At 34.4% G+C, this 23,869-nt stretch overlaps 2 protein-coding genes across 2 annotated transcripts; one reads left to right on the forward strand and one right to left on the reverse strand.

Annotated features, from left to right (window-relative positions):
- Positions 1-794: 794 nt before the first annotated feature.
- On the reverse strand, positions 795-1,652 carry LOC142235374 (uncharacterized). The gene has a single exon (XM_075306629.1). The coding sequence runs from the start codon at positions 1,650-1,652 to the stop codon at positions 795-797; it is 858 nt and encodes a 285-aa protein (XP_075162744.1).
- Positions 1,653-4,988: 3,336 nt separating this feature from the next.
- Positions 4,989-16,962, forward strand: LOC142233726 (sulfotransferase 1 family member D1-like). Its single transcript, XM_075304735.1, has 5 exons — positions 4,989-5,419; positions 12,211-12,340; positions 16,256-16,583; positions 16,651-16,717; positions 16,775-16,962. Exons 1-5 carry the CDS (start codon positions 5,103-5,105, stop codon positions 16,908-16,910), a joined length of 978 nt encoding a protein of 325 aa, XP_075160850.1. The 5' UTR covers positions 4,989-5,102; the 3' UTR covers positions 16,911-16,962.
- Positions 16,963-23,869: the final 6,907 nt, after the last annotated feature.

Genomic DNA, 23,869 nt, shown 5'->3' on the forward strand with positions numbered 1-23,869 from the left:
TCCTCTTACCCTTGATATTGCTGGTAAAATCTGTAAGGTATGGCAGCGGGTATCGGTCTGGTATGGTCTGTGCGTTTAGGGCCCGGTAGTCCCCACATGGTCTCCACGTTCCATTACTTTTACGTACCATGTGCAGTGGACTCGACCAATTGCTGCTAGACGGCTGGCAAATACCTGATTTAATTAAGAAGTCAAATTCAACTCGCGCCGCCGCCAGCTTCTCAGGCGACAAACGTCGCGGCCGGGAGAAAACTGGTTGCCCCGTCGTGTCAATTCGATGGAAAGTTGATGATTTTGTTACCGTGCCAGGTGCTGCCAATTTGGTTATGTCGACAAACTCGTTGACTATGTCGTCGAATGGGTTGTACGAGTGAACCTCAGCGGCATAAATCTTCTCCTGCGTCGTCGGTCGCAGCATTAAGCTCTGACGTTCTGTGGATTAGACGGTTTCGCGGTAGATCGATCAAAAGGTCGAAATGTCGGATAAAGTCAGCACCAATGATTGGACTAGACACATCGGCAACCACAAAAGACCAATCAAAAACGTATTTGAGTCCTAAATCGACCTTTATGCGCCTTTCTCCAAACACTTTAATTGGGGATCTATTTGCGGCATACAGTTGAGTCACAGTTGGCTTCATGGTGTCGTTCTTTGCAGTGAGAGGAAGGACAGACACGTCCGCACCTGTATCAACTAAAAACATTTTATTTGAAACACGATCTCTCACCTGCAAGCGAAATATTTTGCGTTTCGTGCTCGAATCTTCGCTACAATTCGACACGCGCACCTGGCTTCATGCTGTTGAACCTTCTGCGCCATTCGATACAGCGTTTACCTTGCGATCCTTATGGCGACACGGGCTTCTACATCTACGAGCGCTGCGACCATGGCGTTGATGATACCAGCACTCAGCATCGGTTGGAGAATTTCGGATTTGTCGGGATTCGTTTCCTGAGGATTTGTATCGCGTACGGCTTTGAGCGGCACGGTTGCGGGAACGAGAGCGGGTAGTCAACTTTTCAAAACGCTTATTCAGGCTTGCTATCTCCGCCCGGATCTCCTCCATGGGATCATGACTACTGCTTGAAACAGCACGGATGTGACTGGTAGAAACTGCATCCACTATAGAATCAGCAATTTTCGTAAACTCTGACGCGGGGCCAGTGGATGCAGCTACTACGGGCTGAACTACGTCTGGCAATCGCTTAATCCAAAGACTTTTTAATGCGGCTTCGCCTAATGTCGTTCCGGCTACCCTTTTCATTTCGTGATATAGTTCAGATGGCTTACGATCACCCAGTGGCAACTCAGATAGGAGACGGTTTAACCTGCGCTGTTCGCTGTCGGCAAAATGCTCAATTATTTTGGACCGAATGTATTCGTATCTTTCCACTTGTGGCATGGCCGCAATTACATCTGTGAGCTGGGAAATTACACTGGGGTCCAATGCCGCCAAAACTGTCGCAGTCTTTTGCCGATCAGCAGAAATTCCCGAGGCGGTGAACCAAAAATCCATCGTGACGAACCAGGACTCTATGTTGGAACTGGACAAAACCGGCAATGGAAGACGTGCATAAACAACAGAAACGTTTGCAGTTTCCTGAGCACTTTGGTCTTCTCCCAATTTCTGGGCGTCACTCTCGTCGATCATTTTGAGGTTATGCAGCGCACCAATTAAAAACGTGGAAAGGCTTCAACTTGTACTTGATCGAATATATTTGATGCCGCTGTATGCCACACTTACCCAAGCGTGGAATTGAAATAAAAAATTACGATTCAGAAACACTTTAAAAAATCTTCGCCGTACCACGGGATCACGTCGGGGTCACCACTTTGGTAATCTTGTTGTTATCCAATAAAAATCCCGCGGTTTTAGTTCTTAATTTCAATTCAATTTATTAATCTAAGTTAACTAAATAATATAAAAGGAGTAGTGTGGTTATACGACTTGTTCACTCGAGTGACAAAAGTAGAAGAAGGAATCATTATAGTAGCAAAAGTAAAAACAGTTATAAAACGGGTTATTGATGATAAAGATAAAATAGTAAAAATGAGATAAACTGATGACAGCTGGTTCGAAGTAGGCACAACAGGGTGCCACATATATATATATATACAAACGGAATGACAAAGTGGAGGGTATAAAAAACAAGTATATACAGCAATAAGCTCGGCCAAACCGAATCTCAAAACCACTATGAATCAAATATAATAGTTCCCTTTGAAAATTTCAGGGGGTTTGATGACAGATATTCTCCCAAGCAGATCAGTTCAACCAGTACGCTTTCCGAAGATAGAATAAACAAGTAAGGAAAGTCTAAAGTCGGGCGGGGCCGACTATATTATACCCTGCACCACTTTGTAGATCTAAATTTTCGATACCATATCACATCCGTCAAATGTGTTGGGGGCTATATATAAAGTTTTTCCCAAATACATACATTTAAATATCACTCGATCTGGAAGAATTTGATAGACTTCTACAAAATCTATAGACTCAAAATATAAGTCGGCTAATGCACTAGGGTGGAACACAATGTTAGTAAAAAAATATGGGAAACGTTTAAATCTGAAGCAATTTTAAGGAAACTTCGAAAAAGTTTATTTATGATTTATCGCTCGATATATGTGTATTAGAAGTTTAGGAAAATTAGAGTCATTTTTACAACTTTTCGACTAAGCAGTGGCGGTTTTACAAGGAAAATGTTGGTATTTTGACCATTTTTGTCGAAATCAGAAAAACATATATATGGGAGCTATATCTAAATCTGAACCGATTTCAACCAAATTTGGCACGCATAGCTACAATGCTAATTCTACTCTTTGTGCAAAATTTCAACTAAATCTGAGCAAAAAATTGGCCTCTGTGGTCATATGAGTGTAAATCGGGCGAAAGCTATATATGGGAGCTATATCTAAATCTGAACCGATTTCAAAAAAATTTGGCACGCATAGCTACAATGCTAATTATACTCCCTGTGGAAAATTTCAACGAAATCGGAGCAAAAAATTGGCCTCTGTGGTCATTTGAGTGTAAATCGGGCGTAAGCTATATATGGGAGCTATATCTAAATCTGAACCGATTTCAACCAAATGTGACACGCATAGCTACAATGTTAATTCTACTCCCTGTGCAAAATTTTAACTAAATCGGAGCAAAAAATTGGCCTCTGTGATCATATGAGTGTAAATCGGGCGAAAGCTATATATGGGAGCTATATCTAAATCTGAACCGATTTCAACCAAATTTGGCACGCATAGCTATAATGCTAACTCTACTCCCTGTGCAAAATTTCAACTCAATCGGAGTTAAAAATTGGCCTCTGTGGTCATATGAGTGTAAATCGGGCGAAAGGTATATATGGGAGATATATCTAAATCTGAACCGATTTCAACCAAATTTGACACGCATGGCTACAATGCTAATTCTACTCCCTGCGCAAAATTTCAACTAAATCGGAGTTAAAAATTGGCCTCTGTGGTCATATGAGTGTAAATCGGGCGAAAGCTATATATGGGAGCTATATCTAAATCTGAACCGATTTTGCTGATATTTCGCAAGTTTTTCGAGACTCATAAAATATACGGATGTACGGAATTTGAGGAAGATCGGTTGATATACACGCCAATTATGACCAGATCGGTGAAAAATATATATGGCAGCTATATCTAAATCTGAACTGATTTTTTCAAAATCAATAGGGATCGTCTTTGAGCCGAAACAGGACCCTATATCAAATTTTAGGACAATCGGACTAAAACTGCGAGCTGTACTTTGCACACAAAAATACATCAACAGACAGACAGACGGACAGACAGACGGACATCGCTAAATCGACTCAGAATTTAATTCTAAGACGATCGGTATACTAAACGGTGGGTCTCAGACTTTTCCTTCTTGGCGTTACATACAAATGCACAAACTTATTATACCCTGTACCACAGTAGTGGTGAAGGGTATAAAAAGCCCAAAAGTAAAATCGGGAGGTCGGTTTATTTTCGGCGGACCTCATTATGGTCGTAAAATACCTCTAGATTTCCAATCGCAGGCAAATTAGATGGAAACTATGGTTTTTATAAGCCCATGACCCCAAATCGGGAGGTCGGTTTATATGGGGTCTATATCAGTATCAGACAAAAGACAAGTTTGTGCGATGTTTCGTAGTGTTACAAACGGAATGACAAACTTATTATACCCCCATCTCCATTCTGTGGTGGTGGGTATAAAAAACGGGAATAACTTATATACAAATAAAGCATAAAACTATAATAAATTCATACGTCTCACAAACTAAATCATTATTTCTTTAAATTTGTAAATTTTACTACAAATGCGCTCCAATTTTTGTCCTTCAAACTACAAAATTTTCTTGAGCAAGTGAAAAAAAATTAATTATCTCTCATAAATTTTCTTGAATTTGTCGAAAAATATTTACATATTTTTGTGAAGTTGGCATAACATATGCGTTTATAATACAGTTTAGTTAAAATTTTCTAAAATTATCTAAATTTTCTTAATTTGTTTAGTAAATGATTAGTCTCTAGAAAACGCTATAGACCACAAATATTTTACCAGGGAATAATAATAATCAGCTTTTGAGTAAATATCAATTTGCCAAACATTTAATATAAGTCTCTGTTTGGCACTGGCTTTGTTTGTTTGTTACCCTTGATATTAGTCAAATTGGATATATGGATTTAGGTCACTTTCATTTATTAGTGATAACAATTTTGTGAACTCTGATCAACAGGTATAAAATAACAATGTAATAATCATAAAAGAAGTTTTTATTTAAAAACGACAACAACAACAACAACAACAACACTGAATAAATGTATACAAAAATAAAAGAAAACAAAATTCTAAAAATAATTGTCATCCCTACCCCCATATTTCATATGCAGGCAAATGATAAGTGTAATTATTCGTAAGTGATAATTTCACTTTATTAAAATGTAAGTCAATGTAATTTGAAATCAACAGTTTCAAGTGGAAAGGCAATAAGGCGTGTTCTCAAAAATTTATAACAGAGATTAAAAAAAAAAACGAAAATTTAATTTCTCTAAAATAAATTTAATTAATAAAAACAAAATAATCATAATGTTTAATACCCGCCAGTTTACTAGAGAAATTTCCAAAGATCGTATGATTCTTCCCTTAAAGGAATACTCAGCATCAGGGCAAAATATTCCTTTAAAGAAAAATTGGCATGACTCATGGTGTACTTTACCCAAGGGTTTTGATAATGTCATCCCAGAAATATTGAATTATCCAGTTAAAAAGGATGATGTCTATATAGTGACCTACATCAAAAGTGGTACCACCTGGATGCAAGAAACTGCGTGGCTCTTGTTGAATAATTTGGATTTGGAGAAATGTAGAAATTTGCCACAAATGGAACGATCGCCATTTTTAGAGTAAGTAAAAACCAAATACAAAAAACATGTATATACACTGAAAAAAGCATACTCCGTTCCAAAGATCTCATTGGAGAATTTAAGACACAATTCTCTTTTAAACTTGAGTTTTGCGTACTTGTTTCTAGAAAACAAATTTAAATTTTTTCGTTTTTCCGGCGTTTTTTCTTCATATAAAAGTTATTTAAAAATTGCGTTAACGACAAACTAAATGTCCACATTCAGACTTGACTTTAAGTATAAATTATGCTTTGTTTCACGTAAAAAACTTCATTAGTGTAAAGTGTTGAAAAACATATTAAACGCTGTTTTGCTTTGTTGCCAAGATACAACAAGTATATACGGCCGTAATTCGGCAAGGCCGAATCTTATGTATCCTCCACCATGGATTGCGTAGAAACTTCTACGAAAGACTGTCATCCACAATGAGTTTCGTCTTTGTTTTCAGTGACTCCTCAACTAAGGTCTTAACGGCACATGGAGGCATCTCCCTGTCATGTCCCATATAGACCGAAGATACCCAATATTTGCATTTGGCTATTTCTAAACTGGCAACGAGTGTCTGTATTGCACAATGAAGGAAGCAGAAACAAGTTAAGCTCGTTTTTAGCAATTATGCAGGCTCGAAATACATCATTGTTTGATCCCCGGAGTACTTAATTCACATATTTTGTTTCTATAAACATATGGTTCTTGAATAAGAACTATGTCTATGTCCCCTTTCATCAGGAGAACTTTTAAAGCAGCACATGCAGCCTTACAATGATGAAGATTTATCTGGAGGATCCGTAGGACTATCGAGATTTTCAACAACCGTTACATCAGCCGCTTCAATCGAGTCATCAAGAATGTCCTCTTCAGAGATATCGGTGACTCTCGCAATAACCATAGGTTAAACTTTGTTGAGTTCTGAGGCAGTAGAAGCCTCCTCACGCATACGGTATCTATCCATGTCTTCAACTTTGGTATCTCCCTCGACTTCGCAAGAGGATCCGCTTACTTCTGATTCAGACAGAGGCTTGTCCATTTTTGAATCCTTTAGCTGATCGTTTTTATACACCTTCATTTGGATATAATGAAAGCCATAACATACACGGCCCTGAGACTTTGCTAGATGTGGCAAAGACTAAGTGTTCAATATAAACACTGCATGCCGTCTAGGTCCATCCACTTCATCCAAACGGCCAACCTTCCAATCAGCTGTTGGAAGATCTGGATTGCATTGTTTCAGTCTATTTAAAATAGATTCAGGGTCAGAAGGGTTTGCAGGTATCCACGCATGTGCTCTAGGTCTAGCCGGTATGTCTTTCTTCTCGACTAACTCTAGAGCAGCTCCTTCCCAAACTTCACCAATTAGTATCAGATCAGCTTTAAAACATTCTATAGACCTCTGGTCCTCAAATGCGACTAGCTTAAATCGTCCTTGATACCAACCAGCCTCTTGGTGTCGAGGATTTGGGCCGGGAAATTTTTCCAGCACCTGTGAGTAGACGCCAGAAAAAACATTCTCAATTTCCCCCCATTTTTCTTTAGAACCATACCGTCCAATGTTCCTTTATTTACGATAGCCATCACAAGGCTGTCTTTAGCAACTGAGGCAAACGATCGTTGATCCCTTTTGGAGGATGGCAGCTCATCAGGTGATCGTTCCCTTTTTCCAGCCTCAAGTATTCCTTGAGCCCATTTTAAGAAATCGCTTTGTTTAGCCGACAACGTGCTTGGGTCGACTGATCCTAATTTTTTTTGTGATAAACAAAGAATTTCTGCGTTCCTTGAATCTCTTTCGTGAGGGATTACCTCCTTTTGATGCCGTTTCCTTGGAAAAGGTTCGACTTGTCAAATTGTCGCCACCTGTCGACCCGTCTACAGGTCGACTAATTGGGCCTAACTCTTGCTCATTGCCCAAATTTATAATTCCAGTCGATACCCGTCCACTGGGCCCTGAAGTTAACAACGCAGTGGATGTCTTTGAATTTCTCTGCATGGTGGCCTAATATCCCACCACACTTGAAATTCGTAGTAGGTACTTATTACGATGATTTTATCCGCTATTAAAAAAACACGTCCGTTCCGTTCGGACTTATATCGATAGATAGAGACCACTTTTTGCATAGTTTTTAGAGACCATATACTAACACCATGTACCAAATTTCAACAGGATCGGATGAATTTTACTCCTCCAAGAGGCTCCGCAATGCAAATCTAGGGGTCGGTTTATGTGGGGGCAATACATGAAAGTGGTACGATATGGCCCATTTGCAATATCTTCCGACCTACATCAATAACAACTACTTGTACCAAGTTTCAAGTCAATAGCTTGTCTAGTTCGGAAGTTAGCGTGATTTCAACAGACGGACGGACATGCTTAGATTGACTCAGAATTTCACCACGACCAAGAATATATATAATTTATGGGGTCTTAGAGCAATATTTCGATGTGTTACAAACGGAATGACAAAGTTAATATACCCCATCATATGGCAGAGGGTATAAAAAGGCCGACTAAATACGTATATAATTAAGTTTAAAGTTTCTATAGAAATAAAATTTTGACAAAATTTTCTATAAAAATAAAATTTTGGTAGATTATTTTTGGCTCGAGTGCCAACCATGATTATGAACCGATATGGACCAATTTTTGTGTGATTGGGGATCGGCTATATATAACTATAGACCGATATGGACCAATTGTGGCATGGTTATTAGCGGCCATATACTAGCAGCACGTACCAAATTTCAACCAGATCGGATGAAATTTGCTTCTCTTAGAGGATCCGCAAACCAAATCAGGGGATCGGTTTATATGGAGGCTATATATAATTATGAACCGATATGGACCAATTTTTGCATGATTGTTAGAGACCGGATCGGATGAATTTTGCTCCTCTAAGAGACTTCGTAGTTCTCCGTAATGAAATATGCTACTCTTATAGGCTCCACAAGCCAAATCTGGGGGTCCGTTTATATGGTGGCTATACTTAAAAGTGGACCGATATGGCCAATTTGCAATACCATCCGACCTACATCAATAACAACTACTTGTGCCAAGTTTGAAGTCGATAGCTTGTTTCGTTCGGAAGTTAGCGTGATTTCAACAAACGGACGGACGGACATGCTTAGATCGACTCAGAATTTCACCACGACCCAGAATATATATACTTTATGGGGTCTTAGAGCAATATTTCGATGTGTTACAGACGGAATAACAAAGTTAATTTACCACCCATCCTATGATGGAGGGTATAAAAACATTGTAAGTCCCCATCTAAAAGAATTGTATATTGTAAGCTCCCTAAAATCTTAAAGAATAAATTTTAACCATACTAGCAAGAATGAACTACGTCATGCGAAAATTGAACTGACTTGTACTCCACACTTTAAGATTACCACAAAACATTGTTAACACAAGGAATCTTAATGCCGTGTTGTAGTTTTTAACAGCATTTCACGAAATTACACTCTCTCGTTGAAGAACAAATTGAACTAAAAGTAAAGAAAATTAACTCATTGGCGCTCAATCATGATCATTTTAATCATACCGTAGTTCACTTTTACTATTTTTGGGAATCGTACAAAATTTTTCTTCTTCTTCGTTATGTCATATTGAACTTCTGTGCAAGGTCATTGAACTTTATATCGACGTTTAGTTCATAAAATGTTCGAGACAAATTAAAAGAAAACAAGTATATACGGCCGTAAGTTCGGCCAGGCCGAAGCTTATGTACCCTCCATCATGGATTGCGTAGAAACTTCTTCTAAACACTGCCATCCACAATCGAATTACTTAAGTTGCGGTAACGCTTGCCGATGGCAAGGTATCTTAAAACCTCCTAACACCATCTTCTAAATTGTATGTAAGTCCATACGTGGTATATATTAAATCAAAAAAGATCTATCCAATACATATATAATTCAGTTTGACAAAGTAGACATAAAATTTTGACAAAATTTTCTACAGAAATAAAATTTTAACAAAATTTTCTATAGAAATAAAATTTTTACAAAATTTTCTATAGAAATAAAAATGTTGACAAAATTTTCTATAGAAAGAAAATTTTGACAAACATTTCTACAGAAATAAAATTTTAACAAAATTTTCTATAGATATAAACTTTTGACAAAACTTTCTATAGAAATAAAATCTTGGTAGACTATTTTTGGCTCGAGTGGCAACCACGATTATGAACCGAATAAAATTTTAACAAAATTTTCTATAGAAATAAAATTTTGACAAAATTTTCTATAGAAATAAAATTTTGACAATGATGAAAATTGTATTATTAACCGAATAAAATTTTAACAAAATTTTCTCTAGAAATAAAATTTTGGTAGATTATTTTTGGCTCTAGTGGCAACCATGATTATGAACCTATATGGACCAATATTTGTGTGATTGGACCAATTTTGGTATGGTTGTTAGCGACCGTATACTAACACCACGTTCCTAATTTGAACCGGATCGGATGAATTTTGCTCCTCCAAGAGGCTCCAGAGGTCAAATCTGGAGAACGTTTTATATGGGGGCTATATATAATTATGGACCGATATGGACCAATTCTGCCACGGTTGTTAAAGATCATATACTAACACCATGTTCCAAATTACAACCGGATTTGATGACATTTGCTTCTCTTTGAGGCTTCGCAAGCCAAATCTGGAGATCGGTTTATATGGGGTCTATATATAATTATGGACCGATGTGGACCAATTTTTGCATGATTGTTAGAGACAATATACCAACACCATATACCAACACCATGTACCAAACTTCTGCCGGATCGGATGAAATTTGCTTCTCTTTTAGGCTCCGCAAGCCAAATCTGGGGATCGGTTTATATCGGGACTATATATAATTATGGACCGATGTGGACCAATTTTTGCATGGTTGTTAGAGACCATATACCAACACCATATACCAAATTTCAGCCGGATCGGATGAAATATGCTTCTGTTAGAGGCTCCACAAGCCAAATCTGAGGGTCCCTTTATATGGGGGCTATACGTAAAAGTGGACCGATATGGCCCATTTTCGATACCATCCGACCTACATCGATAACAACTACTTGTGCCAAGTTTCAAGTCGATAGCTTGTTTTGTTCGGAAGTTAGCGTGATTTCAACAGACGAACGGACGAACGGACGGACGGACGGACGGACGGACGGACGGACGGACGGACGGACATGCTCAGATCGACTCAGAATTTCACCACGACCCAGAATATATATACTTTATGGGGTCTTAGAGCAATATTTCGATGTGTTACAAACGGAATGACAAAGTTAATATACCCCCATCCTATGATGGAGGGTATAAAAATCATTAGGCTGTCTTCACAACAATAACGAAAGTTAACTAAAGGGTGATATGGTCAAAATTTGGTCAAGGGAAAACGCGTGTAAATTGGTGAAATCGTTTATTTAAAAAATCAAATTAAATTTCTTTTTCAAGTTCAATTAGTATAAAATTCAGGAAAAATATTCAGTTAGGCTTTCGCTTTTCCAAATCCGAATTGCCGGGCCTCACGCTTGACACCTGCCATCAGATTTTGTACAGCCACCTTGTCTACCTTCTTCGCCGTAGAAAGCCAGTTTGCCTTGAACTACTGCGCGTCCTTAGCAGTTTTTTTGGTCTTCTTTAGGTTCCGCTTGACAATAGCCCAGTATTTCTCAATTGGGCGGAGCGCTGGCGTGTTGGGAGGGTTCTTGTCCTTGGGACCCACCTGCACGTTGTTGGCGGCGTACCACTCCATGGCCTTTTTACCGTAATGGCAAGATGCCAAATCCGGCCAAAACAGTACGGAACAACTGTGTTTCTTCAGGAAAGGCAGCAGACGTTTATTCAAACACTCTTTCACGCAAATTTCTTGGTTGACAGTCCCGGAAGCTATGAAAATGCTGCTTTTCAAGCCACAGGTACAGATGGCTTGTCAAACCAGATATTTCTTTGCGAACTTTGACAGTTTTATGTGCTTGAAAATATCTGCTACCTTTCCCCTTCCTTTTGCCATATAAAACTCCTGGCCCGGAGGCTGCTTGTAGTCGGCTTTGACGAAGGTTTCGTCGTCCATTACCACGCAGTCAAACTTCGTCAGCATAGTCGTGTACAGCCTCCGGGATCGCGCTTTGGCCGTCGTATTATGTTTATCATCGCGATTTGGAGTCAGTACCTTCTTGTAAGTCGATAGTTTTGGCTCGATGCACGGTTGTAGACGATACACCCAGCTTATTTGCGGCATCTCGGAGAGAGAGGTTTGGGTTTCGCTTGAAACTACCGGCAACTCTCTTTGTCGTCTCAGCGGCTTCCGGTTTTCGATTTCCCCCCGATCCAGACTTCCTGGCTGTCGACAAACGTTCCCCAAACACTTTAATTACATTTGTAACGGTTGATTTGGCAACTTTTAGCGATTTTGCCAGCTTTGCGTGCGAGTAGCTCGGATTTTCGCGATGCGCGAGCAAAATATTGATACGCTGCTCTTCTTGCTTGGACGGCATTTTGACAACTGAAGAGTGAATTCCAAAATCAAAATAGGAGCAACATTCTACACACACACACCTTCAAAATGAAGAATGTTCAGGTTTTTTAAATGCAAAATTGAAAGAAATACGTCAAGTTTATATTGACCAAATTTTGACCGTATCACCCTTTACAAACAAATAATATGTTTGCAATAAAAATAAGTTAAATTTTAGCGTCAGTTTAACTACGGTTTTACTCTGTGTACATACTTGATTGCCTTTTATCAAATCCGAAAAAAAAAATATTTTAATTGTTAATTTCATTGTCTCTTCCAGTTTTCATGGTATACTTCCAAGCGCGCCTAATGGAATTGAACTAAGTAAGACGTTGCCATCACCACGTTTGCTCAAAACGCATATGCCAGCCAACCTTTTACCTCTTCAAATCTGGGAATGCAAACCAAAGGTATGTGGACCAAATTATACTATAGTACCTTCGTATGGTAAATATTTAAAATTCCATGATCGAGGATAAATTTAAAAAAAAAAAAGTTAAAAAAAAAAATCTTTTCTTTTATGTAAAAATATCCATTTTTTAATCGTGACACTTAACTTTAAGAAAAAGAAGACTTCATGAAAAGTTTCTCGTGTTTTAGGCTAGGAAAACAACTTTATATCAGTGAAATGCGTCTTCTATGCTAAGCAAAATGTACATTGGTATGTTAAGGACATGAAATCTTTGGCCTCACCACAATATTTTTTTGGTGTGAGTGTTTCAAAGTTTCTCTAAGTGGTTTCACCGCAATGTCGAAAGCCGTTCGGACTCAGCTATAAAAATGGACTCAATAGTCTATGTGAGCCTGAAATATCGAGCTGCCAATACTATACCCAAAATAACCTAGACATTGGGCTTATATCCAAACATGGTTTGATATCTGAAGGTGTAACGATCCATTTCTGGGCGGAGTTAGAATTTGCGAAAAAAATATTGGCCAATATTATTATAAAATCTTTAATAATAAAGAGATAAGAATTTTTTTATGTTTTTGGGTAATTTTTTAAAATGAAATCCGAAATATTGAAATTACATGATATCTGAAGAACTAATGCAGCGGATGATTAAAAAGATGACTTCCGCCCTATTTCAAGCACTGTTGTCACTCAAGCCAAACAAAAATTTGGAGATAATTTTACCAAAACAAATACCAACAATTGTCCACAATAGTTTTTTTTTTATTTTGCACAATTTTATTTCTATAGAAATTTTTTTCAAAATTTTATTTCTATAGAAATTTTCTCAAAAACTTTATTGTCATAGAAAATTTTTCAAAATTTTATTTCTATACAAAGTTTTTTCAAAATTTTATTTCTATAAAAATTCTTTTCAAAATTTTATTTCTTTTAAAAATTTTGTCAACATTTTATTTTTATAGAATATTTGTCAAATATTGTCAAAATTTTATTTCCATACAAAATTTCGTCAGAATTTTTTTTCTATGGAAATTTTTTTTTCAAAAATAGAAAAATTTGTCGAAATTTTATTTCTAGAGAAAATGTTGTTAAAATTTTCTGTTTATATAAAAAAAATTTCAAAATTTATTTCTGTAAAAAATGTCTAAAAAAATTTATTTCTATATGAAATTTTATCAAAAGTTTATTTATTTCTACAGAAAATTTTGTCAACATTTTGATTTCTTTAGAAAATTAAAATAAATTTAAAGTTTTATAAGAAAAAATAAACTTTGTCAAAATTTATTTTCTTTTACAAAATTTTAGTTCTTTAGAAAAGTTTGTCAACATTTTTATCGATTTTTTTATTTTATTTTGTCACAATGTCATTTCTTTAAAAAATAATCAAAATTTTATTTCTATAGATTTTTTTTTCAAATTTTTTCCAAAATTCCATTTTTATAGAAAATTTTGGCAAATTTTTATTTCCGTAGAAAATGTTGTCCATATTTTATTTCTAGAGAATATTGTGTCAACATTTTATTTCTGTACAAAATTTGGCCAATTTTTTTTCTATATAAAATTTTCTGTTTATATAGAAAAATTTGTTAAAATTTGCTTCTGTAAAAAATGTCGAAAAAAATTTATTTCTATATGAAATTTTATCGAAAATTTATATCTATAGAAAAATTTGTCACAATTTTGATTTCTATAGAAAATTTAAAAAAAAATCAAATTTTTATAGAAAACTTTGTTAAAATTTAATTTCTATAGAAAATTTTGTCAAAATTTAATTTCTTTTATCAAAATTTTATTTCTATAGAAAAGTTTGTCAAAATTTCTATAGAATTTTGTTTGTTTCTATAGAAAATTTTGTCACAATATTATTTCTTTAACAAAAAAAATTATCAAAATTTTATTTCTACGGAAAATGTTGTCCAAATTTTATTTCTATAGCATATTTTGTCAAAATTTTATTTCTATATAAAATTTGGTCAGATTTTTTTTTTTCTAAAGAAAATTTTGTCAAAATTTATTTCTGTATGAAATGTAGTACAATTTTATTTTTATATGGATTTTTATCGAAATTTTATTTTTACAGAAAATTTTGTGAAAATTTTGTTTCAATAGAAATTTTGTCAAAATTTTATTTCTATACTCCACATTTTGAAATTACCACAAAACATTGTTAACACAAGGAAACTTTAATGCTCTTTTGTACTTTTTAATTGCACTTCACGAAATTACACCCTCTCGTAGAAAATTTCGTCAAAATTGTGTGTCTTTGGAAAATTTTAAAAAATTCAAATTTTTATAGAAAAATTTGTCAAAATTCGTTTTTCATAGTAAATTTTGTCAAAATTTAATTTCTTTCATCAAATTTTTATTTTTATAGAAAAGTTTGTCAAAATTTTGTTTCTATAGAAAATTTTATCACAATTTTATTTCTATAGAAAATTTTGTCACAATTTTATTTTTATAGAAAGTTTTGTCAAAATATAATTTTTATAGAAAATTTCTACCAAATTCTACCAAAACATCAAGAATTCTACCAGTCTTACAAACAGTCAAAAATCTTCCATTTTTGGTGGAATTCTACCAACTGTAGCAACAGTGGTGACAAGCCCATATAAAATGCATTGCTTCTGTGCCAACTTTGCACTACTTCCGGATTAAAAAGAACATTTTTTGCTGGGATCATATTTATGGACCTAAACTATTTTGGATTTAACACAAATCGGTCTATATGGGGGCTATGCCAATACATGTGCCGATATTCAGTCATATACAGCGTTACTATTTAGGGACCTAAAATACCTCTAGATTTAAAATTTCAGGAAAATCGGTTATAAAGTGCAATGTTGCGAAGATCAAGGTCTCAAATCGGCTGGTCGGTTTATATAGGGTCTACATCAAAACCTGGATCGATGTAGCCCATCTTCGAACTTAACCTGCCTGCAGATAAAAAGCTAATCTGCACCAAATTTTCGTCATCAATTCATCCCAAGTTCAGAAAACTCTGATGAAGTTTGTAAATATTAAAATGAACACATTCGTCTTCATTTCTCTTGATTAAATGACATAAAACAAATCTCCATTATTGAAAGATGAACAAAAAAATATATCGACTCCGACTCCAGCGAATTCTTGAAATTGCGATTTCCCAGCCTTGGTCCAAAACTGTACTAATTGTTGCCTAACAAATGATCTTCCTGCAAACTTTTGAAGATCAATTACTAATAATAATTTCTTTCCTTTCAGCTTATATATGTGGCCCGTAACTGCAAAGAAATTTTATCACAATTTTATTTCTATAGAAAATTTTGTCACAATTTTATTTTTATAGAAAGTTTTGTCAAAATATAATTTTTATAGAAAATTTCTACCAAATTCTTCATTTCTCTTGATTAAATGACATAAAACAAATCTCCATTATTGAAAGATGAACAAAAAAATATATCGACTCCGACTCCAGCGAATTCTTGAAATTGCGATTTCCCAGCCTTGGTCCAAAACTGTACTAATTGTTGCCTAACAAATGATCTTCCTGCAAACTTTTGAAGATCAATTACTAATAATAATTTCTTTCCTTTCAGCTTATATATGTGGCCCGTAACTGCAAAGAAATTTTATCACAATTTTATTTCTATAGAAAATTTTGTCACAATTTTATTTTTATAGAAAGTTTTGTCAAAATATAATTTTTATAGAAAATTTCTACCAAATTCTTCATTTCTCTTGATTAAATGACATAAAACAAATCTCCATTATTGAAAGATGAACAAAAAAATATATCGACTCCGACTCCAGCGAATTCTTGAAATTGCGATTTCCCAGCCTTGGTCCAAAACTGTACTAATTGTTGCCTAACAAATGATCTTCCTGCAAACTTTTGAAGATCAATTACTAATAATAATTTCTTTCCTTTCAGCTTATATATGTGGCCCGTAACTGCAAAGATGTGATAGTCTCCTCTTACCATTTTGTAAAAAATTTAGGCCTCTGGAGATGTGATAATATTGGCGATTATATTACAGACTTTATGAATAATGAAGTCCTGTATACCTGCTATTGGAGCCATATCGTAGATTTTTGGAAAATGCGAAATGAGTCATTTATATTCTTTACAACCTATGAGGAAATGAAACAAAATTTGGCGGGAGTAATTCAAAAGTTATGCAATTTTCTGGACAGGTCTGAATTAAAGCCCAATGAAATGGAGACTATTTTGAAACATTTAACATTTGATAGTATGAAAGGTAAGTTCCTCAATTTGTGCTATTAAAATTTTGCAGTAAAAATGTGAGTTTTTTCTTGTCTTTATAGAAAATGAGAAAACAAATTTAACAGGCATTTTAAAAGCCAATGTCCCTGGAGCGAAAAATGAATTTGAGTAAGTCTTTCTCTTTTTAGTTTCTTTCACATGAAATTAATATTGGAAATATTTTAGATTTATGAGACGTGGCATCGTTGGCTCGTACATGGATGAATTGCGTCCTGAGTTATGCGAAAGAATTGATAAATGGTCCCAAGAGTATTTGGCTCAACACGGTCTAACCGAAAAAGATATTTTTGGTGAATTTTGAACACATAAAAACTTTATTTAATAATAAAACATGTTAAAAACAAGTAAGGAAAGTCTAAACTCGGGCGGGGCCGACTATATTATACCCTGCACCACTTTGTAGATCTAAATTTTCAATACCATATCACATCCGTCAAATGTGTTGGGTGCTATATATAAAGGTTTGTCCCAAATACATACATTTAAATATCATTCGATCTGGACAGAATTTGATAGACTTCTTAAAATCTATAGACTCTAAATTTAAGTCGACTAATGCACTAGGGTGGAACACAATGTTAGTAGAAACAAGTAAGGAAAGTCTAAAGTCGGGCGGGGCCGACTATATTATACCCTTCACCACTTTGTAAGTCCACATTTTCGATACCATATTAAAACCGTCCATGTGTTGGATGCTATATGAATCCATACACATATATTCTGTATATCTGAGCAGATCTGTACAGAGTTATGCAATACTTATAGATTTTACATTTAAGTCGGCTAATGCGCTGAGGTGGAACACAATGTTAGTAAAAAACAAGTAAGGAAAGTCTAAAGTCGGGCTGGGCCGACTATATTATACCTTGCACCACTTTGTAGATCTAAATTTTCGATACCATATCACATCCATCAGATGTGTTGGGGCTATATATAAAGGTTTGTCCCAAATACATACATTTAAATATCACTCAACCTACACCCTCAAAAAAAATCGCCTCTTTAACATATGTTCCAAACATATTTTGCAGGAAGCACGTATATTATTGGATACTGCCGAAACATTAATATGTTTGTTTTATGTGAACATATTATATGTTTGGAAACATTTTGAGCCCAAAAATGTTATATGCTTGGAAGAATTTTTCCCAAAGACGATTGTGCTCATTCCCTAACATACTCGTTATTTTCACTTCCACGAAATATTTTAATTCTTGGCACCTTTTTCTGTAATACAAATAATGTTGAAGAAATTATTCACTTTTTTATTTTTTTACATTTTACCTTTCGCCTGCACGGAGAATCGAACCGAGTACCATACAGTTTGTAAGCCAACACACTATCCACTGGGCTACGTAGCTGTTATGGTCACCAGCAGATAATTATCGTTATAAGTTACATTTATATAGCATAGTTTGCAGCGCCCACGAGCCCATGCAAACATAACATTATTTAACAGAAACATACATTTGTTTGCCACGTGGAGCAGTGGCTAGCATGTCTACCTTGCATGCAAAGGGTCGTGGGTTCAATCCCTGCTCCGACCGAACACTTTTTTGTTGTTTTTTTTTTTTTTAATTTACACATTTATATTTATACTATATTAAATTTTTATAATAAAACTTCGAAATGTGGGTTATTAAAGATTTATAGTCATTAACAGCGCTTGATATAAACGAATTTGACTGATTTTTGGATAAAATATTATTTTTTATTGCAAAAATAAAAATTTTGTAACAAAAAACTGTTTTTGGTACAAAACTTTAAAATTTGGAAGGAATTCAAAAACTTACAAAAGAAGAACGTGGAGTCGAGTATAAACATACATAAATAATTTTATAATATAAATATAAATTTATTTAGGCGTGAACAGTTTTTTACTAGCATTTAATACCATCGCTTTAAAATGCCTTTTATTTTTCTTTAATAATTCATTTTAAAGAAAATAAACTTTTTAAATTGCTTTAGCTGCAAAACTCGAACTTAATGCCCGCTTTTATATTTGAAGGTGTCCGTCAACTCCTCGTGGACTACTTATTAATAAAGACGAACTAAACTTTGTTTTTATACATTTTACTGTGTAATTTTTCACTATTTCCTCCTTATTTCATTTTACTGTCCCAACTCTAAAAAGAGTATAGTGCCCTTTCGTTATTTTTATGAAGACCCCTGATTTATTTTAACGAACCAAAAAAAATTGTGCCCATAATGCCAAAATGATAAACAAAACACATGTCCACACATACATAAAATGCTGCTCTCAAGGCGAAAACATATGCTGTTTGTTTTTCAAATGTCTATTCTCTTGGTTCCGAATGTCCATTCTCTTTATTCAAATTAAATAATATTTAGACTTAAGCATATCAAATTTTTTGGCCTTATCATAAAACAGTTTTCCGAATCAACATACAAGCGGATTCACAGAAATTGTTCTCTTTCGATTCTTTCGCTGTGTTATGTTGATATCTTTTGTCAACTCTCCCGGTTTCCATCTCTATTTCTTTCTCTATACTCTCTCTGTCGCTTTGAATAAAATATCACAACATATGTATGTTTAGTCGAAATTTGTAAATTTATACATGTTTGCATTCACACATATGATTTTTATGAAACATTCATGCCCCAAACATAATATATTCTAACATATTAACATAGATGTCCCAAACATTTAGTGTTAGTTTAGGAACATTACATGTTTGCACTTAAATATATTGTGTTTTAAAATTGTGCCCGAAACACATTTTGTTTATATCAGAACATATGAAAAACATATATTTCTAAGAGTGTAGACAGAATTTGATAGACTTCTACAAATCTATAGACTCAAAATTTAAGTCGGCTAATGCACTAGGGTGCAACACAATATTAGTAAAAAAATATGTGAAACATTTAAATCTGAAGCAATTTTAAGGAAACTTCGCAAAAGTTTATTTATGATTTATCGCTCGATATATATGTATTAGAAGTTTAGGAAAATTACAGTCATTTTTTCAACTTTTGGACTAAGCAGTGGCGATTTACAAGGAAAATGTTGGTATTTTGACCATTTTTGTCGAAATCAGAAAAACATATATATGGGAGCTATATCTAAATCTGAACCGATTTCAACCAAATTTGGCACGCATAGCAACAATGCTAATTCTACTCTCTGTGCAAAATTTCAACTAAATCGGAGTTAAATATTGGCCTCTGTGGTCATATGAGTGTAAATCGGGCGAAAGCTATATATGGGAGATATATCTAAATCTGAACCGATTTGGCTGATATTTTGCAAGTTTTTCGAGACCCATAAAATATTCGGATGTACGGAAATTGAGGAAGATCGTTTGATATACACGCCAATTATGACTAGATCGGTGAAAAATATATATGGCAGCTATATCTAAATCTGAACCGATGTTTTCCAAAATCAATAGGGATCGTCTTTGAGCCGAAACAGTACCCTATACCAAATTTTAGGACAATCGGACTAAAACTGCGAGCTGTACTTTGCACACAAAAATACATCAACAGACAGACAGACGGACAGACAGACAGACGGACATCGCTAAATCGACTCAGAATTTAATTCTAAGCCGATCCGTATACTAAAAGGTTGGTCTATGATTACTCCTTCTTGGCGTTACATACAGATGCACAAACTTATTATACCCTGTACCACAGTAGTGGTGAAGGGTATAAATATGGGAAACTATTAAATCTGAAGCAATTTTAAGGAAACTTCGCAAAAGTTTATTTATGATTTATCGCTCGATATATATGTATTAGAAGTTTAGGAAAATTACAGTCATTTTTTCAACTTTTGGACTAAGCAGTGGCGATTTACAAGGAAAATGTTGGTATTTTGACCATTTTTGTCGAAATCAGAAAAACATATATATGGGAGCTATATCTAAATCTGAACCGATTTCAACCAAATTTGGCACGCATAGCAACAATGCTAATTCTACTCTCTGTGCAAAATTTCAACTAAATCGGAGTTAAATATTGGCCTCTGTGGTCATATGAGTGTAAATCGGGCGAAAGCTATATATGGGAGATATATCTAAATCTCAACCGATTTCAACCAAATTTGACACGCATAGCTAAAATGCTAATTCTACTCCCTATGCAAAATTTCAACTAAATCGGAGCAAAAAATTGGCCTCTGTGATCATATGAGTGTAAATCGGGCGAAAGCTATATATGGGAGTTATATCCAAATCTGAACCGATTTCAACCAAATTTGGCACGCATAGTAACAATGCTAATTCTACTCACTGTGCAAAATTTAAACTAAATCGGAGTTAAAAATTGGCTTCTGGGTCCATATAAGTGCATATCGTGCGAAATATATATATATGGGAGCTATATCTAAACCTGAACCGATTTGGCTGATATTTTGCAAGTTTTGCAAGACCTATAAAATATTCGGATGTACGGAATTTGAGGAAGATCGGTTGATACACACGCCAATTATGACAAGATCGGTGAAAAATATATACACAGTCTTACACAAGTTTACATACGGTTTAAGAAATTGTATTTTCTTTAATTATTAAAATATAATAAAAAATGCATATATATGCTTTAGATTTTGTAAATTAATTTGAAAAACAAAGTATTTGTCCATTTTCAAGAAGATGTTTTAGTCTGGATTATAAACAACAACAAGAAACATGTTAAGTTATAAATTTCAACCGAATGGGAAGAATTTTGCTCTTCCAAGGGGCTCTGGAGGTCAAATCTGGGGATCGGTTTATATGGGGCCTATATATAATTATGGACCGATTTCAACCAATTTTTGCATGGGAGTTTGAGGCCATATATTAACACCACGTACCAAATTTCAACTGAATCAGATATATAATTATGGACCGATGTGGACCAATTTTTGCATGGTTGTTAGAGACCATATACTAACACCATGTACCAAATTTCCGCCGGATGGGATGAAATTTGCTGCTCTTAGAGGCCTCGCAAGCCAATTCGGGGGATCGGTTTATATGGGGGCTATATATAATTATGGACCGATGTGGACCAATTTTTGCATGGTTGTTAGAGACCATATACTAACACCATGTACCAAATTTCAGCTGGATTGGATGAAATTTGCTTCTTTTAGAGGCCTCGCAAGCCAAATCGGGGAATCGGTTTATATGGGGGCTATATATAATTATGGACCGATGTGGACCAATTTTTGCATGGTTGCTAGAGACCATATACTAACACTATGTACCAAATTTCAGCCGGATCGGATGAAATTTGCTTCTCTTACACTCATTAGCGTAGCTAGACAATTTTCCTAGGGGGGGGCTATAGCCCCCCTAGCTAAAATTTGTAGACTGAACTTATAGGTTCAATTAATGTTTTATTTCATAAAATTGAATAAAAAATTAGACATCAAAATAACTCGACAAACAATTTATAATAAAGCAACTTAAAGTAGTTCCACACTTTTCCCAGCAAAAAAATTGTGAGTTGTTCTAAAGGAACAACTTTAAAAGTACTTCCAAAAATGTCCTCAATTATTTTAACTACACAGGAAGTTTTTTTACTTAATTTTTTTCATATTTTAATGTGTAATTTTTTGTTTTCTTTTTTTTCAAATAGTTTAAAAAAAGAGTAAGAATAAATAAATTGGTACAAATTATTCAAATTTTGCCACAAAACTGCTAAATCCATTATAAAAAAATCGATAATTTTGGAAATTATTCCAGGAAAAACGTTTCAAACAAGCGTCAGAATGCATTAAAAATCATAAAAACAATATAAAAATTATTTATTTGGGAAAAAATTTTTTAATTCACATTCAAAACACTGAATTCGGATCTCACCTTAAGAAGTGATGCAAATTCATTGCAACGGCTGTTGAAACGGTGGACATTTGTCCTATGACAAGCTCATATTACATTCATTGCTTCTCCGCCAATTTTGCACCACTTCTAGACCAAAAAAGAACATTTTCACTACTTTTTTGGCAACGCTTTTTCGCAGCATTATTAAGATATTAATTTATGAAAGAATAGTTTTAATATCAATTACTATTTTTTTAATTAAATTGACTAAACTAAATCAATCATAAGTTCAACCACAGCTTTATTTCATAAATATCTGACTTCAAACATTGCCATCGACAACTGCTACCACAACCCAATTAATACGATTGTTCATGAAAGTCTTTAGCGGAAATTTGTGCGATTGTATATACTTCTTTAATTTTTATAAAAAGTAAAAAAACTATTGACATTTATTGAAAAATGGAAAATCATAAATAGAGTTTCAAATTCTGGGGGGGGGGGCTAAAATTTTTCTGGGGGGGTCTAAGCCCCCTCCCCAGAGGCCTTCCTACGCTTATGCTTACACTCAAAAAAAAGTGAAGTCACTATTTCACTAAAGCCAATTTAACTATATTTTAGTTCATGAACTTATTATATTTGGCGAAAGTTTCATTTACTCTAAAAATTTTTAGCGTACGTTAGTTAAATGAACTAAAAGACGAGAAAAAATTATACACAAGTTAAGGATAGAGATTTACTACATTCGTATTTGTCATAAAATAGTTCATTATTTCTTCAAATTTGTAAATTTGACTACGAAAGCGTCCATCACGAACTTCGTATGTCACTAAAGACATTTTTGCAATTTTGAACTCCAATTTTTTCCTTCAAATTACAAAAATTTCTTTAAAAAGTGAAAAAAATTATTTATGTCTAATAAATTTTCTTGAATTTGTCGAAAATATTTACTTATTTTTGTGATATCGGCGCGATGTCAGCGCATGTAATACTGTTTAGTTAAAAATTTCTAAAAATATTCAAAATTTTCTAAAATTAATCAAAAGTTTTCTTCCTGGTGGGTTCACTGTTTTTTCAGTGTAGAGACCTCGCAAGCCAAATTTGGGGGTCCGTTTATATGGGGGCTATACGTAAAAGTGGACCGATATGGCTACATCAATAACAACTACTTGTGCAAAGTTTCAAGTCGATAACTTGTTTCGTTCGGAAGTTAGCGTGATTTCAACAGACGGACGGACGGACGGACGGACGGACATGCTCAGATCAGATTTATTGAAACAAAAATCAATCACACAAATTAATAGTATCAATTAATTTTTTAATTGACTGTCAATTAATTTTTTAATTTTTTTGTATGTTCAATACAAAAACTTTGAATTCTTATTAGATATCTTAGACGAATCCTTCCTGAGTCGTATTCATGAAACTTGAACTTAAAAAAAATCGTATCAAATTTAGATATATCTTCTATATATATGTATCA

This window comes from Haematobia irritans, chromosome 4 (assembly GCF_050003625.1).
Source record: "Haematobia irritans isolate KBUSLIRL chromosome 4, ASM5000362v1, whole genome shotgun sequence".
Classification (NCBI taxonomy): domain Eukaryota; kingdom Metazoa; phylum Arthropoda; class Insecta; order Diptera; family Muscidae; genus Haematobia; species Haematobia irritans.